General features: G+C 51.8%; 1 protein-coding gene across 1 annotated transcript in view; it reads left to right on the top strand.

The window, feature by feature from the left end:
* Positions 1-412: 412 nt before the first annotated feature.
* Positions 413-16564, top strand: part of SLIT3 (slit guidance ligand 3) — a 705033-nt gene continuing 688881 nt past the window's right edge. Inside the window, exon 1 of the mRNA XM_075541934.1 lies at positions 413-1019. Coding sequence (XP_075398049.1) covers positions 823-1019 — 197 coding nt within the window. The 5' untranslated portion in view covers positions 413-822. The remainder of the gene's footprint in view (positions 1020-16564) is intronic.

The raw sequence follows: 16564 nt of genomic DNA, 5'->3' as shown, positions 1-16564 counted from the left end.
GTGGCAGTGCCTAGCGGTGTGGCCTCAGGCAGGTCGCTCCACCGCTCTGAGCTTCACAGATTGGGTTGATTTTACATAAAAGAGGGACGTCTGGGCGCCCTCTCATGGGACCCCTCTGGGGTTAAAGGAGTGCCTAGCTCCACTCCAGGGCAAGAGTAAAAACAAGTGTCCCTGGTCCTAAAAGCCAATGAATCACAGCGTTTCTTTCCTGGGACACTGCTCTCTGTGCCCATTCCCCCCTCCGCTGGGTCCCTCTCCCTCCGCGTCTGCCTCCTCCCTCCTAGCTCTGGGTCGCTCCAGCAAAGTTCCCAACTTAGTCGACATGACGCGCGGCGCAGCCAATCGGAGGCGAAGCTGGCGTTTTTGGGGGGGGCGGGAGGGGTGGGCCCCGCGTCTCCGGTGTCTGCCCTGCTCAGTGAATGGAGAGAGCGAGCGCCGGCCAGCTCACCCCGCCGCCCCGAGCCCGAGCCGCCTTCGCCTCGCTCTCGCTCCCCCGCACCACCCGGAGCCGGATCTCCCTAGGCGCCGCGCACCACTGCACTCGCCCCCACGCTCTGGGTCGCGGGCTAGCGGGACCAGAGGGTGCCCGGCACCTGGGCACTCCAGGCGATATGCGCAACGGGGCAGCGCCGGCCCCGCCGATGGAGCTGCTGCCGCCGCCGCCCGGCGCGTCCCTCTCCGCCTGCGCCCCGTGCGCCTGAGCGCGGAGCTCGCCCCTCCTCCGCGCCAACTCTGCCGCCCGCGCTCCCCGCGCGCCTCCCCGGGCTCCACGCGTCTTGCCCCGCGGAGACAGCCTCCTCAGAGCACGGGCCCCTGCACACGATGGCCCCCGCGCGGACAGGGGCAGGCGCCGTGGTGCGCGCCCGCCTAGGGCTGGCCTTGGCGCTGGTGAGCGTCCTGAGCGGGCCCCCTGCTGCCGCCTGCCCCACCAAGTGTACCTGCTCTGCAGCCAGTGTGGACTGCCACGGGCTGGGCCTCCGGGCGGTTCCCCGGGGCATCCCCCGCAACGCCGAGCGCCTGTGAGTACCCCCACCCCGGTGCGCCCCGCCCCATCTGGCCACCCACCTGGGTTCCAGGGAGGGGCCCCCAGGCGCCAGCTCCTTCTTTTCTCCTTGGCCTCCTGAGAAGCCCTCTGGGCTCTCGTGCCTTCCTGTGATCAGACCGCTCACTCTGAGTTTGGGCTTTGAGGCTTGGGGTGGGTATGAGGACCTCTGCAGTGGGCACGGAGCAGCGCCCCTCCAGCGACAAGGGCTCCAGACCCAGGGCCCGCTGACAGCTTCCTAGGAGATCTCTGGCTGGAGGCGAGAGCAGGAGCAGGCGCTGTGATCAGCGAGGTTTTGGGGTATAGGGTCCTCAAGGAAAAACGCAGAAGGGCGAGGAGGCATCTGGTTATGTCAAGAGGTGGGCAAGAGGGCCAGAGAGAGCGAGCGAGCTGGGGACCCATTGGGAGACCAACAGAATCCACTCGCTGTTTGGCTGCCCTTGTGAGGAAAGTTGAAAGTGTGTGTGAAGGTCTAACTTCACAGGCACTGGACGAATGCAGAGTGCGTGCTCACAAAGCCCGCCCTGCCTGGAGCGGAGTCTCCGAAATGCCAAGTTGCAGCCCCGGTGAATTTTTTTTATGGCTCAGTTATAAATGCCTCCCGAAACGGGCTGGAGAATGGAAACGCTGACAGCCTTTTAAATGAGACCCTGCACTATAATCTGACTAACCGCACTCAGCCCGGGGAACCTGGGCTTGGCAGCTTGTGGAGAGGCGCTTGGAGAGCCGGATGGATTGACCCTCGTTTTAACCCCAATTGTGCAACCAAATATTTACTTTTCATATGTCAACGTTTTGAAAACATTTATCATTTTGATCCTCAGACCAAATTCAAAACTTGGACTCCAGGGGTGGGCTCCTCTTAGCCCATACTTGGGGGGGGGGGCGTAGGTGAAAGGGTAGAGGGAGTAGGAGATGCCCTGAGAACAGAGCTGCCAGAGAAGTGGGCAAACATTTGCTGGAATGTGATTGTAGGCTCACTCTCCATGTCTTCCTCTCTGTCGGCCTTACTTCCTTCTCGTGTCGTCTTAGGGGTCCGCACGGGAGATGGAATGTCCTGGTGTGCTGTTCCTGTTTCATTCCTGGCCCTTCTCATCCCAGGACTGCCGTTCCCATGCTTGCTCTCTGTGATTCGGCTCTCTGTGATTCTGCCTTCCTTATGGCCAGAGCTTGCTTTGGGCCCCCAAACCCTCCACGATTTCCCCTCAAGCTCTGATACAATCCGAGAGGGTCGAAATTGGACTTCCTTGAACACTTGTAGAGACTGAAGCTCAGAAATGTGACTGTTTTGCACAGGGTCAGGCAGCCAGAGTACGGCAACAAAGGGGTTAGCGTCCGGACTTCAGGCATGGAATTCTACCATGGCTTTCTCTAGGCAGACCTGTTTTCCTGCTGTTTGGAGACGGATAACCTGTAAATTAAGTCCTCCTCTGCCTCTGCCTCCTCCTCGCACTAGTGCCAGGCACAGCGTCAGGGCCATGGTGTCTGCACCCTATGTTTAATGAAGTCATCCCATGCCTCCAGCTGGTAATGTTTTCTCACCAAATGTCCACAACAGCCCTGCTCTATGTTGTTGTAGTTCTCCCTCGCCACCCCCAACCCCCAAAGCAAATCAAACTCACTGCCATTGAATTAGCTCCGACTCGGAGGTAGCGACGCTGCCATCGAGCTGTCTCTGACATCATGGTGACCCCATAGACAAGATAATGAACTGTTGCCTGGCTGTACGCTGTTGTCAGCCTCATTGGTATGTGCCAGTCCATGAGGGCGGCCACTGTGATTTCTGAGTGTCTTCCAACTGTAGGGCAGGCTTGTCCAGCCCCTATGTGGAGCAGTATTCAGCTGCAAACCGGGAGTGTTCCTTGTTTAACGGCCAGAAGCAGATCTCCAAGCTTGTCTACCTCACCTAGCTCACGCTCAGGCGCCTCTGCAGCCTCTCTGCCCCGGGCAGCCCAGATGGCTTGTGCATCCCGGCAACATGCAAGCGTGTGGCGGGTCGTTGCTGTTGCTGCTCGTACGTGCCGTTCAGTGGGTTCCGACTCCCAGCCACCCGGTGTACTGCAGCAGGAAAGACTGCCCAGCCCGGTGCCACAGTCACGGGTGCGTGGCAGCCTGCGCTTGCAGCTACGGTGCCACCCCAGCTTGTCGAGGGCCGCCTTCTTTACCAAGCATGAGGTCCTTCTCCAGCGACTGACCTCTCCCGAGGACGTGTCCAGAGAATGGCTGACTTTGCTACTACGAAGCGTTCTGGCTGAACTTTCAAGACAGATTTATTTATTATATAAACCAAGACCAACCCAAACCCAAACAAAAAGTTGACCCATTGTTGTCAAGTTGACTGACTCATCGTGGCTCTGTAGGACGAAGTACAGCTGCCCCGGGACAGGGTTTCCATGGTGGTCAGGGACAGGGGAGCAGACTGCTACATCCTTTGAGGACGGGTAGGTGAGTTTGAACCACCTCTAGTTGGTTAGCATTTGAGGGCTTAACTGCTTTGCCACCAGATCTTCTTATGTGTGACATAGCTAGTGTTTATTGCCCCGTTTTACAGTGAAGCCATCTTGTCTTTTGTTTGGGGTCCTTAGGCAGTAAGTGGTTTTTAATCCAAGCCTACCTGGCTCCCGGGGCCCATGTCCCTGAGGATTCAGTTATACATCTTTTCACAAAGGCTCTATTCCACAGGCTCTGTCATCAGACCCTGTCCTCAGGTGGGCTGGGCCTTAGAGTTAGTTGCTGCCAGGAATCTTCCTTGCTTTTGTATGACCACTCTGGCTTGGACCCAACCCGAGGCTGCTTCTGCACTATCTTCAGAATGAGGTTGAATGTTTGGGAAAGCACCTTGCTTGCTGGCCCGTGGAACATTTTCAAAAGCTGGAGGCGCATAATTGCAGCCATGTGCCACCCAGCCACTTCCCCCAGCAGTGGCTCTGGACTGCCCATCTGCTCTAAAACTAGAGAAGCTGGGTGGAGACTGGCATCGTAGGCCTGCCCATGGGCCCTCTGCTGCAGCCATGGTCTCTGACAGACATCAGCAGAGTCGGAGCTGCCTGAAAAGATCTGGGTCTCATCTACCTTGGTTCTGGGCTCTGTGGTGTGCACTCTGGCTGGGGTGCATGGGGGCGATGCGGATGACATGACTAGCTGCTCCTTCTACTCTCTCTCTTCCCTGGTGGGGCAGTGGCTGGGAGTGGGGGTGGAGTTGCCTTTCAGAGGCAGACCGGGTCAGGATCAAGGCAGGGTTTATAACACCCACCCCTTCTCTCCGCCAACGCCGCTGAAACGCTTCAATTCTGCAAGCTCGTGGGGATACTTGACATTTCTAAACTATGCCAAGGATTTCTCGAGGGAGGCATTCCTCAGTCATCCCTCTCTTCATTCACCCGGCGAGCACTGCTTGCGTGTCTGCTGTGTCCCAGTAACTCTAAGTAGAATCACTGCACACCCAGGAGAACCCCAGCCATGGAAAGAATGTCTGCAGAGGATGGAAGAAGGAGACCTCCATGCGTGAGACCCTTGACTCAGGATTCCACGGGCACACAGTTTGCCAGCATCCCGGTCAGAGGCTCGGCGGGAACTTCCAGCAATCTGCTCTCTGGATCTCCACTGTTTACAATGTATTTCATAACAAAGAAGAAAAGGCACTTCTATGAATGGATTTTCTTTTTTGGGGGGAGGCGGGGGTGTCGGGGGTAAGGAGGAGATGGAGGGTGAGGACTGTTGTGTCTTGGGACATTTGTGACTCCAGAGACCTGTCCACTCATGCCACAGCTGTCAGGAGAATCCGAGTGATCAGGATAACGTGGTCACAGTTTGGACTCTGCTTGAGGACTGGAATGCGGGCTGGCGGAATTGTTCATCATTAAGCCAGTGTCAGAATCGGGCTCTGTGTTCCAGCTTCTTCCCTGTGATGTCCGCACATCACACAGAAAGAGACACGCTCTGTCTTTTATAAACTACTGGCAGTCCCCGACTGCTCCACCCCCGGCCCCCGCGGCCCCCTCAGCTTTGCGGAGGTGATCCTTACAAGAAAGCTAACTAAACGGTGGCCAGGAGCAGGCAGTGTCATTGATGATCCCCACAGCCCAGAGGGAGGACCAGGGCGGAGGATGCACATGGCGGTGCCTGAAACAAACCATCTACCGCGGAGCACGGGGTAGACACACGTCACGCTTACCCTCCTGAGCACCTAAGTAGCCCACAGATGTAATCCTTCTCCAGCCACCGTCTCCATGAGCAAGAGACAGAGGAAAATGAACTGAACTCTGGCTTGGGGCCTCTTTCCCCCGTCCTGCCGGGAGGCCCCCTTCTCGCCCAGGGAGAGGTGGTGGCCTGCACAGTCGAGCGGGCAACAGTGGACATCTTTGGGCTTTCACTTGGCTCCGGCACATGCTGGAGACTGCTGTATTTAAATAAACATTTCCTGTTTGCGAAGGAGAACGGGCGAAAGGCTGAAACGTGAGAATGTGGTAACTTAATTTTCTCCATCACTCCAGATGACGGCAAACTTCCCCGGTGGTTGGGTCCAATAAAAACCGACACCGTGTCATAGGCTTTCCCGCACTTGACCACAGAGGTCCCAAGGTCAAGTGGGAGACTTTCCAAGATGCTCCTCAGCCAAGCCCAATGTCCTGGTCCTCCCAGCCCTCGGGGCCAGCTCAGAGAATGAGGGGCAGGTTGGGGCCAGCCGGTGAGTCATGGGGCCACGCGGGGCCAGCCGTGGTGATTTGGCCTTTCAGGGAAGTAGTGTGTGCCCAATCTGCTGCCATGCCCAACACCAGGATGCTGTGCAACTCTGGACAGATGGTTTTACCTCTCTGGGCCTCATTTCTCTGAAAGCGGGATTCTAGGTTAGTCTCATATTCTCCCAGGCATGGTCTGCTGTAGACCTGTCAGGGTCCTCTTCCCCCAAGTGCCCGGCACATACTAGGTTTCCGACAAATAAATGTTGAATAAATGACTGACAAGCCTCAGACTTTAAGTCCGTCTTGAGTTCTTACAAGAGAAAGATGGAAAATGATAGATTTGCTCTTTAACGTCTGACTAGGACTACTTACCAGTAACCCCTATTAAGCAAGTGATTAAACGTTTCTAAAATTCTGGTGCTAGGAACTGAAAGTAATGCCTTACTACAGTTACCAAGGCTTCCTACCGAGTGATCCACCACTCCCAAGTCGGATCTGGGTGCCAGGCATTGCTTAGCAACCTTGCAGACTTCCACTCTGCGCATGCCCCGGAGGAGGGCTAGAGATCTTGAATATGTAAGCTGTAGGGCTTTACAGGGCCAGGGGGTCAGCATGCTCCTGCTTTTATGAAGGAGTGTATTTGCTTTGGTTGATTCTCTGGGCTTTATGCTACCTCATCTTTGCTATTTTGATTATTTTGTTTCTCTGCCTTTCAGTGTGTTGACATTGAACCCTTCCTTCCCCAGAAAGTAAGGATGGTGAGGACCCTGAACTGTGAGATCTTTTGCCTTATCTCAATGGGCTGTGGAAAGAAGCTTTCAGAGCCCTGACCTTGTGTGTTTGTCTGGCTAGACTGGAGAAACAAATTCATGGATACTCATATGTGTACAAGAAAGAGCTATATGTACAAGAGCTATTGAATATTGAGAAAATATCCCAGCATAGTCCAGATCAAGTCCATAAGTCTGATATTGGCTCATATGTCCAATACAAATCTATAATGTCCTCTTCAGTCTCACGAAATACATGCAATGATGCTGAATGCAGGAAGATCACAGGCCAGTGGGTAGAAAGTCTTTTGGATCCAGTGGTGGTGTAAGCATCTCCGCACTGGCAGGGGTCTCCACGTGGCTTCTCTAGCCCCCATGGCTCCAGCATAGTTCCATGTGTCTTGTCAGCTAGGATGTCGCCCAGGGACTGAGCAGAGTGATTGTCTCGCGCCTCCAGGGAGGAAAAATACAGGAGTTCCTAGAATCCTCAGGAGAAGGCCATGCCCACACAGAGGCCTCCTTGGCTATCACCTGATTGACAGGCTAGACTCCACCCCATTCACTCTTCATTCTCTCAGATTGACAAGCGATTATATGACTACAGCACCTTGGGTTCCGGAGACAGACGTGCAGGCCTTGCATTCCTGCCCTGTTATTTCCTTGCTATTGTACCTTTGGCAGTTGACTTTACCCCTCTTGGCTGCAGTCTGTGTAATCCCTTTGTTTCTTATTTTCGGAGGCTTGCTGGTTCAGTGGATCCCACCAGGGGGCCATTGAAAACAGCGGTTGGGAGCCTTGTTGGCCTTAAGATTATGTCTCAGTTTTGCCCTTTCTACCCCTGTGACCTTGGGCAAGGGGGTTCCCAACTGTGGCATTGAATCGCCTCACTTTTACGTTGGAAATAATAGCAGATACATATCACTTATTCCTCTTAATGATGTCCAGTGAGTGTTACATTGCTAACTGTAAGGCCAGTGGCTCAAACCCACTGAAAAAGATGAAGCCAGCTGCTCTCATAAAGACGTAGCTCCTCAGAAATCCAACATAGGATCACTTAGGATCTACTTGATGACAGTGGGCCTTATTTATTTATTTTTGGGAGATCAGTATTATTCCCATTTTACTGCACAGTAAAATTGCTCCCGTTTCCCACATCGGTGCACTGGTGGCTCGGCAGCAGTACTGTCATCTTCTCTGCAGGAGATCGCTTTTAGTTCCCAAGCAGTGCTTCCCAAGCCAACCAGGGCTCATGGCAGTCCTGTTGGTGCTGTTGTTTAATCGTCGGTCTGCTCACCATGAGTTTGACAGTTCAAACCTACCAGAAGCTACTTCGAGAGAAAGACGAGGCTGTCCGCTCCTGTAAAGATTTACCACCTCACAAACCCTGTGTTGTTGTTAGGTGCCAGCGAGTTGGTTCTGGCCCATAGTGATTCTGTGCACAACAGAATGAATCACTGCCCTGTCCTGTGCCATCCTCACAATTGCTCCTATGCCTGAGCCCATTGTTGCAGCCGCTGCTGTGTCAATCCATCTCTCTGAGGGCCTGGGTTTTTGCTGCCCCTCTACTTTACCAAGCATGCTGTCCTTCTCCCGGGACCGGACCCTTCCGACACTGTGTCCACAGTATGTGGGACAAAGTCTTGCCATCCTTGCCTCTAGGGAGCACTCTGGTTGCACTTCTCCCAAGACGGATTGGTGTGTCCACTAAGCAGTCCCTGGTACTTTCAATCTTCTTCCCTAACACCACAACTCAAATGCCTAGATTCTTCCTCGGTCTTCCTTATTCAATGTCCAGCTTTCACAAGCATATGAGGACATGAAAAAATACCATGAATACCATGCCTTGGGTGGGTCAGGCACACTTCCATCCTCAAAGTAACATTCTGGATTTTCAATACCCTAAAAACGGTCTGTGGGGAAGAGTTGGAATTAACCAGATGGTGGTGGGGTGCTGCTATTTTTTTTAAAGATGGGGTTTGTGGTGCTTTTAGACTAAGAGGAACTGTGGTGATCTACTTCTGAAAGCCTGATGGATCACAGTAGTGTGAACCACAAGTGATGTGGGGCGCACACAGAGTCAGTGTGTAGTTCTATCAGACGCTGAGTCGCTAGGAGAAGGAGGGGGAGGGGGGCAGGCGGAAGGTAATCACCACCAACAGCAAGCTGTCGCTAGTTGTCATCAAACTCACTCTGACTCATGGCAAGCCCCCGTGCGTTAAAGTCGAACTGTTCCATAGGACTGTCAATGCTTGACCTTTCAGATGCCGATCCCCAGGTGCCTCTGGGTGTGCTCGAACCACCCACCATTGGGCTCACAGTTGAGTGTTTAGCCATATGTGTTACTCAGGGACTCCTACGGCAACCAAACTGGGATGGGGATGGCGTGATCCCTTGGGTGCTGTGAGTGGGACCAGACACCAGCTTTTGAGTGTGCACAACACAGGGCCTCTCTCCTCCCTCATGCTTATTCTGGACTCCTTTCCTTCGCTGAAGCACATCCATGGTAAAAGCCCCTCTTCCAGCACGGGATGAAATGAGGCACAGGAAGTGCTTAACACAGTGCCTGCCTCGTAGCAGCGCTTCCCAAACTAGGAATGATAGAGACTGGTTATTCTTCCTGTCTTTTTGTCTTGGGGGCTCCCCAGCTGGAAGGCTTGTGAGTGCCCCCTCTCCATTTGCTCCAGCCCAGAGCCCGTGGAGGCAGGGTTCTCCCCTGCTCATCAGAGACCTTGCCTGGCATGCTCCTGCTGGGTCCCTCCCTCCCCGCTTCTGCCCCTGCAGCTAAGCCCAGGTTGGCCTCCATTCCATAAAAAGAGGATTACAGTTGAAGTGGTTAATATCTTCTCTCTGGGAGTGCTGCTTTCTGGTGTCTTTAAATAAGGAATGCATTTTATTTATTTATTTGGGGGATTTTAACCCCTATGTTTTTCCTTGTGTTCATTCCTCCCATCTTTTCTTAAATACCTCCCTTCCTGACTTTCCCTGTCTCTGTTACTGATTTTACTTGAAACAGCTGTATTTACTAGCAGGCTCCACCCTCATTATGTAAGATGCTCTTAACCCTTTTGAGCATTGCTACAGAGAAAGTAGTAGTAGTACTACTTCTAAGTGTGTGGAGACTTTTCTAGCCTAACCCTGAGTTGGGACGGATGCAGAGTAGGGGAAGGTGTCTCTGCACTCTGTAGGTTTCTTATTCCGCATCCTTAAATTGAAACCTGCCTTGCCCATGTGGGAAGAGCTTGAATCTCACAATGCCAGACCTGGAATCTGTTTCCTAAGCACTGTTTCTGTAAGTCGGACAGCAGACTGTACTTCCTTCCCCACTCACTGCGGCCTTCATCGTTCTGTTGACTGAGCGTTGCTTGGTACAGAGTGGTCCTGGGAAACACTGTTTGTGGGGTGGGCAGTAATGGTCCTTCCTACTGACCAGTCAGACAGGAGGTGACTCCATATCCAGGTAGGGTTCAAGTTCTGGCGCTGCTTTTCTTTTCCCATTTGTAAATGGTATAGTAATACCACCTCCTCCATTCGGTGCTGTGATGTTGAACCGTCTCATGTAGACTTACTTCCTAGGACAGAGTGAATGCTCCATAGATGTTTTTCCAGCATTGTTTTTTATCATGACTGTACCGGGCTCTAGCCCCTCTTCCAGAGTATGGAGAAGGCGAAGTCCCGTTGTAAAACAACATAGGTTGTCAGGGTTCATCTGTTCAAGTTCCAACCACATGTAGATTGAGGTTGCACTGCCCTGACTTGGGGGACAGGGTCAGCCTCTTCTGCTTGATTACCTGTGCTGGTGGGAGGCTCAGTACTTCCTAAAGTTGCCTATTTTTAAAAAACACTTCTAAGGAGAGTTTTCCCCATGCCCCCTCCTGGAAGGAGGACTGAAGCAATGCTCCCTTGATGGCTGTGATGTAGAACAAGTGTTATGCTTTTTCCAAATGATAAGATACAAACAAACCTTACTGCTGTTGTAGAATAGGCCTGCTGCCACCGTGGGTTATGTATTGGGCTGCAAACTAAATGTTTAAACCTTTTTGCCACTCTGCAGGTGAAAGACGTGGCAGTTGGCTTCTGTCTGTAAAGATTCACAGCCTTGGAAACCCAGTTGAGCAACTCTCCTCTGACCTATGGCTCACTGGGAGTCAGAATTGTGGGTTGGGTTGTTGTTTATTATTGTTATTGTCCTCCCTTCCAGCTTATCTGCTGCTTCTCATTTCCTCCATGAATTTCACAATTACTTTAACTGCTCTGTTGTGCTTGGCTTTTGAACCAAGCCCTTCCCCTAATTTTGAATACCTTCTAAATAGGTTCCAATCCTCGTTAACCCAAGGCCACGGATGATTTTTAGCTAGAATGGGACTTCCTATTCCCTTGCTTTTTCTTCCCAGCTTTAAATGAGTGCATCCTAAAGCACCATATGTGCCCTGGCTGACTATGACCTTGGTTGATTGCTGAATCCCAGAGAGGCTCATTCTACACTGTGGCTGATACTTCCCCCGTCCTACACCGGTGCACCTGCTGATGGAGATCCAGGATTGCCGCATTCAGTGTGGATTACACCTCAGAGTAAAGAAAATAGAAATCCTTACAACTGGAGCAGTGGGTGGCATCATGATAAGTGGAGGAAGGGCAGAAGTTGGCAAGGTTTCCTCTTGCTCGGTTCCACAGTCAATGCTCATGAACACTGCAGTCAGGAGGTCAGAAGTTGTGTTGCATTGGGTAAATTTGCGGCGCAAGACCTCTTTAATGTATGCAGCAGCAAGGACGTTGTTTTGAGGATGAAGGTGTACCTGACCCAAGCCATGGTCGTTTCAGTCGCTTCATATGTGTGAGAGCTGAACATTGAATAAGGCAGACCAAAGAAGAATGGATGCATTTGAATTATGGTGCTGGAGAGAAATATTGAAAGTACTATGAACTGCTAAAAGGACATGCTGATCTATCTTGGAAAAAGTACAACCAGCGTGCTCCCTTGAGGCAAGGATGGCGAGACTTGATCTCTTGATCTGCATTTATCATGTTTAGTAAGGTCTTTTCAGCATTTATCATGTTTAGTTAGGTAGGGAAAGCGAAGAGGAAAGTCCCTCCCAAGATAGATTGACACGAGGACTGCACACAGTGGCTCAGGCATAAGGAACGATGAGAAGGTGGCATAGGACTGGGCGGAGCTTTCCCTTCTGCTGTGCAGAGGTTCGCCACCAGTCAGGGCAGATTAGACAGCACCTCACCATGCTGGGGCCGGAGCCCTGGTGGAGCAGTGGCAACCTGCGTGATCCGGGAGCTCTACTGCTGCACTGGTAACATGCTTGACCACTGACCAGAAGATCGGTGGTTCAGATCCACAGGAGAGAGATGTGATAGCCTGCTTTTGTAACGATTTATAGCCTTGGACACCCTATGGGAGACTTCTACTCTGCCTTATATGGTTGCTGCCGGGTTTGGGTTTAGATGGGTACATTTGACTTTTTGAAGTCTACGTGCAACACTTTCCTCAATTTAACTTTGACAAATAGCTTCACTTCATCACCTTGTCAGGAAGAGTTTCCATTTCCATCTTCTCATCTAGCAGATTAACCACTCCTCTCTCCACCCCCTCCATTTATTTCCTTCGACGAGCTTTGCCTTGCAGATCTTGATCCAAGCTGTCCAGCTAATCAGCGGAGTCTTCTGCTGTGTTTGCCGTAGAAGGCCCTGGAGGTGGATTTCACAAATATATCGTCCTGTTCTTTTGGCATGGGGGTTTATGAAGGCTAAGATCTTATTGGCTCTGAGCATCTTCGTTCCCTGGGGTTCTGCTGTTCAAATTTTCTCTGGAATGATTTTTTATTAATGCTTAATTCCTTTGTTTGTCAAGTTTTCTCTAAACTCTTAGTTTTGCTAATCACTTCCCACATGGCTTTTGCTTCATCCTAGGCTTCTGCAGCTGTTATTAGAAACCCCACTGACACACATACATGTGTGAATTATTCTTCCCTAGCAAATATGCGAGCCTCAAACATCAGGCCTTTCTGCCACTAGCAAAGCCCAAGTAGCTCTAGCTTTTAAAACAAAATGTCCCTTTGTCCCTGCACAATTGACCTGGGCCAGATTTACTCTCGGAATGTTGGGAATCAGTGTGATGGAGGGTGGAGCATGGAAGTCCAGCGTCTGTTTCCAGAGCTTTGTAAGTCCCCGTAATACTGATCCTAATGATGAGGGTGATCAGTGTAAGAAGAGTAACAAGCATCACCCCAACTCTGTTATCATTAGCCCTGCGCTGGCTCCACCTCAGGGCAGACGTGCCTGTAACGGGACCAAACGCTGCCTCCTCCTGAGCTATGTTGATGATGGGGAGGCAGCGGGGATGTTTGAGTCTGTTTTTGTAACATTGTGTCAATCCATCTCATTGTCTCCTCCCTTCATTATCACTGGGGTTGGCGAAGGACATCGAATATAGGTCACTGCCAACAGACTGAACAAATCACAGTGGCCCGACAAGTGAGGATGGTGCTCCTTCAGTGTGGAACATTGTCGTCAGGAAAGACCATTGCCTAGAAAAAGGACATCGTGGTTGGTGGAGTAGAGGGTCGCCAAAAATGAGGGAAGCGCTCAATTCTGTGGATAGACGCCATAGCAACTGCTAACAACACCAAGCTCTACCTGGAGTCTGGCACGGTTCTTACTCTTTACATGGGCAGATTCATCCAATCCAGTCCTCTCATCCTTGTGAATTCAGTGCTGATCGAAAAAACCCACCCTCGTGTTCAAGTCAATTCTGATTCCTGGCGACCCTGTGAGGCAGGGTCGAATGGCCTCTGTGGGTTTCCAGGAGTGTTTCTAGGAGGAGAAAGCCTCATCTTTGTCCCACAGGATGGCTGGTGGTTTCAAACTGCTGACCTCGCAACTAACAGCTCAGTGCCCAACCATGATGCCCCAGGGCTCTGCCAGTGCTGATCCTGCCCCCTTTATAGATAAGCACCCTGGAATTGAAGAGATGAAGTCACTTTCCCAGCTGGTGAACAATTGGAGGAGGAACTCAAAGCAGGGAGGTTGGTCCCCAAGGCTGCGTTTTAACTGGGGCCCATGTCACACCTCCCCGAACCTTTCAGGTCAACCAAGTTCTCTGTCTCCCAAATGCAATTCTCAGAGGACAGCGGAAGAAGAAAGCATGTGTCCAGCTTGATGCAAGGCACCATCAGGGGAGGTTGATGGAAGGTTCTGGGCAGCCGGCAGAGGTGTGGTCATGTTCACGTGGAATTAGCTGGCTTTTGAATGGGAGCTTGAAGGATGAATGAAATCCCCATTGGCTAAATGGGAGAATGACACAGATTCACAGATGTTCCCTGGAAGCAGAGAGGGCCTGGGCCCCTTTAAGATGATAGGAACTGTGCTTCGGGAAAGTTCACCTAACCGAGACAGTAAGGGTAGAATTCGGTAGGTCGATCATGGGAAAAAGACTAGGACAGCCATGTGGATAGTGGACATAATGATCATTCCTACTTTGGATCTGAAGGGATAAGCCCTTCGACACCAATTCTTAGGCGCCTTGTTGACCAGCATTCCTCTTCAGATATCTGCTGTAAATGTTGACAGAAAGAGATGGACGTCCCTCCTTTTGCAAGGTACCACTCTCTCTTCGCCCTGGCTCAGGGCTTCTCCCTCTCTGGTATGCAGTCCTGCTGGAACAGGAGTTATTTAGAATGCATCCTGGCTGGAGCGGAATGTGATGTCACATATCGTAGCCTTATCGCTGCTTGCGTGGGCGTAGACCCCTCTGCTCTTGTCTGGAATGGCGGTTCTGGGTTCCTGACTCCTGATTCATCCTGCACTTTGGCAACTGAGTGTCTTGTGGTTTCTGAAAGCAAGCCAACGCATTTCACTGCCTGCCTTGGTGTTTTCACCCACGCCGACCCCCCACGTTCTTGTGTACCACTGACGTACCCACCTGTGGCCCTCTACAATGAATGTGTACCCTGACTCGGGCTGCTCTGTTGTAAGATGTGTAGTCTGTGCCCTTCTGCCGGTCTGAATTTTTAATCTTGACCATGGACCTGGGCATCTGTGTATTTCTCTCCAGCTGAGCCTGGACGGCTGCTAGTCACTATTTTGATCTTAACCCCTTGACTTTTGGCCCCTTGGTGGTTACGGATTGGGCTACAATCCAGATCCACAAGGTCGGCAGTTTGAAATCATCGGCAGCTCTGTGGGAGAAAGACAGGGCTTTCTACTCCCTAAATAGCTACAGTCCCAGAAAACCACCGGGAGCTTTGCTACCCTGCCCTGCAGGGTCGCGATGTGAACCTCCCCGTTCTTCCCACAGCCTTGGTCAGGAATTCAGATTGTTGCCACCCCATACCCCAGGTTCTTAGGACCTTAGGAGATGCTTCATGGCTTGGCTCTCTCTGGAGATGCCAACTCATGGATCTGCACTAGGAGAACCCTCAGACATCATTTGCCATGGCCATGCAAAGCCCTTCGTGATGTTCAGGGTGCTGTACAGGAATTCTGGGCTGAGCTCGTGGTACCCCCAGCAGAGAACAGAGCACTCTCTTTCAGGCAAAAGAGCAGGATGGCGATGTTATCTGAGAGCCGTCCTGCTCAGAAACGGGTTGCTGAAGGTTTGGGATTGTCTAGCGCTTCCCTGGTGTACTTTTTACTCCTCCGCCACTCTGTCCACCTCTCACATGTAGGCAGACTAGTCACCTGAGTGCACGTGTTCTACAATCTGGTTATCACCCTAAGGGAGCGGGCAGACCCAGGTGGGACACTGGTTTCCGTCATTTTCTAATGCGGAGACCTTGCGTGAGCACCTTTGTGAACTTCAGTTGCCTCATCTGTAAATGTTGGCATAGTAGGATTCACAGTGTCTCCTGGGGCTGAGGCAAGGTTTCAGTGAGATCAGATGTCTGCAGAGGCCCTGTAAAGTGCTATGCAAATACTTTCAGTGAGTCCACCCACGCTATCCGATTTTAACCAGGGAGTCCTCTATCTGGGGGACAAGCAGGCCATGATTTAGAACATCTCATTTACAGATGAGGAAACAAAGGATCAGAAAGCCCCCACAGAACCATCCCTGCCTTCTCACTGTACCCCAGCTTTCCTTTTTATCCACCACGGTCTCCTTTTCACAAATGCAGCTTCACACTAGTCACTGAGACTCCCCAAACAACACCCTCACAGCCGAATCAAACCCACTGCCACGGCATCTGTTCCGACTCAGCTTGGCCCACCCCTCAGGGTTTCTGAGACTAATCTTTATAGGAGCAGACAGCCTCATCTAGTGGGTTTGACCCTGAGCTTAGCAGCCTGACATGGAACCCCCTGCACCACACGGGTGCTTTCCACCACACGCACTGAGTAATGTATATGTGAGAGTGCCCCAGACTGTGGGACCAGTCAGCACCCCTGGCGCTGCCGTGGCTAAGCACTGGGCTGCAGACTGGGAGCTGGTGACCTGCTCCCATGCAGAATCCCCCCTAGAAAACTTGATGGGGTAGTTGTACTCTGTCACACGGGGCTTCGATGGGCCACAAATCAACAGGGTGCCATTCGGCCACAGCGACGCCAGGAAGAAAGACGAATAAGGCAGGTGCGCAAAGGTCTCTGAACCGGACCAACCCGGAGGAAAGGGGAAATCTGCCCGGGCTTCCTCCTTTCCCACTGAATGAATGCCATGGCGTCTGATGAGGCTGGGGTGCTAGGTCCAGAGAGGAGATGGCTGGGAAAGACGAGGACAATGAGGGGCGCAGCCCTAAGCCCTCAAATTCAGCAAGTCCCACTCATCCCTTTAATGGGTACAAATATGTGGCAAAACTCACACATCATAAAAAAAATAGTACAAGTAGAATTTTTTTTAAAAAAAGAAGAAAAGAAAAGCTCATGGGGAAAATATTAATCTGAGAACAATTGTATCCGAGAAAGCATTCAAGTGTGCTTCGGCAGCAAGTTAGCAAACAGCACAAGCTCTGCATTGTATTAGCGTCCTAGCTGCGCAGAACACTGCCCTTATTTGAGAAGCATTTCACAAGCATGAACACCATGCATGGTGGCGGCAGCAGCAGTTGAGGCCATGCCGAGACCCTGCGTCC

This window comes from Tenrec ecaudatus, chromosome 2 (genome assembly GCF_050624435.1).
Source record: "Tenrec ecaudatus isolate mTenEca1 chromosome 2, mTenEca1.hap1, whole genome shotgun sequence".
NCBI lineage: Eukaryota > Metazoa > Chordata > Mammalia > Afrosoricida > Tenrecidae > Tenrec > Tenrec ecaudatus.
The sequence above is the reverse complement of the archived record's forward strand: the minus strand, read 5'-3'. Positions and strand labels throughout refer to the sequence as shown.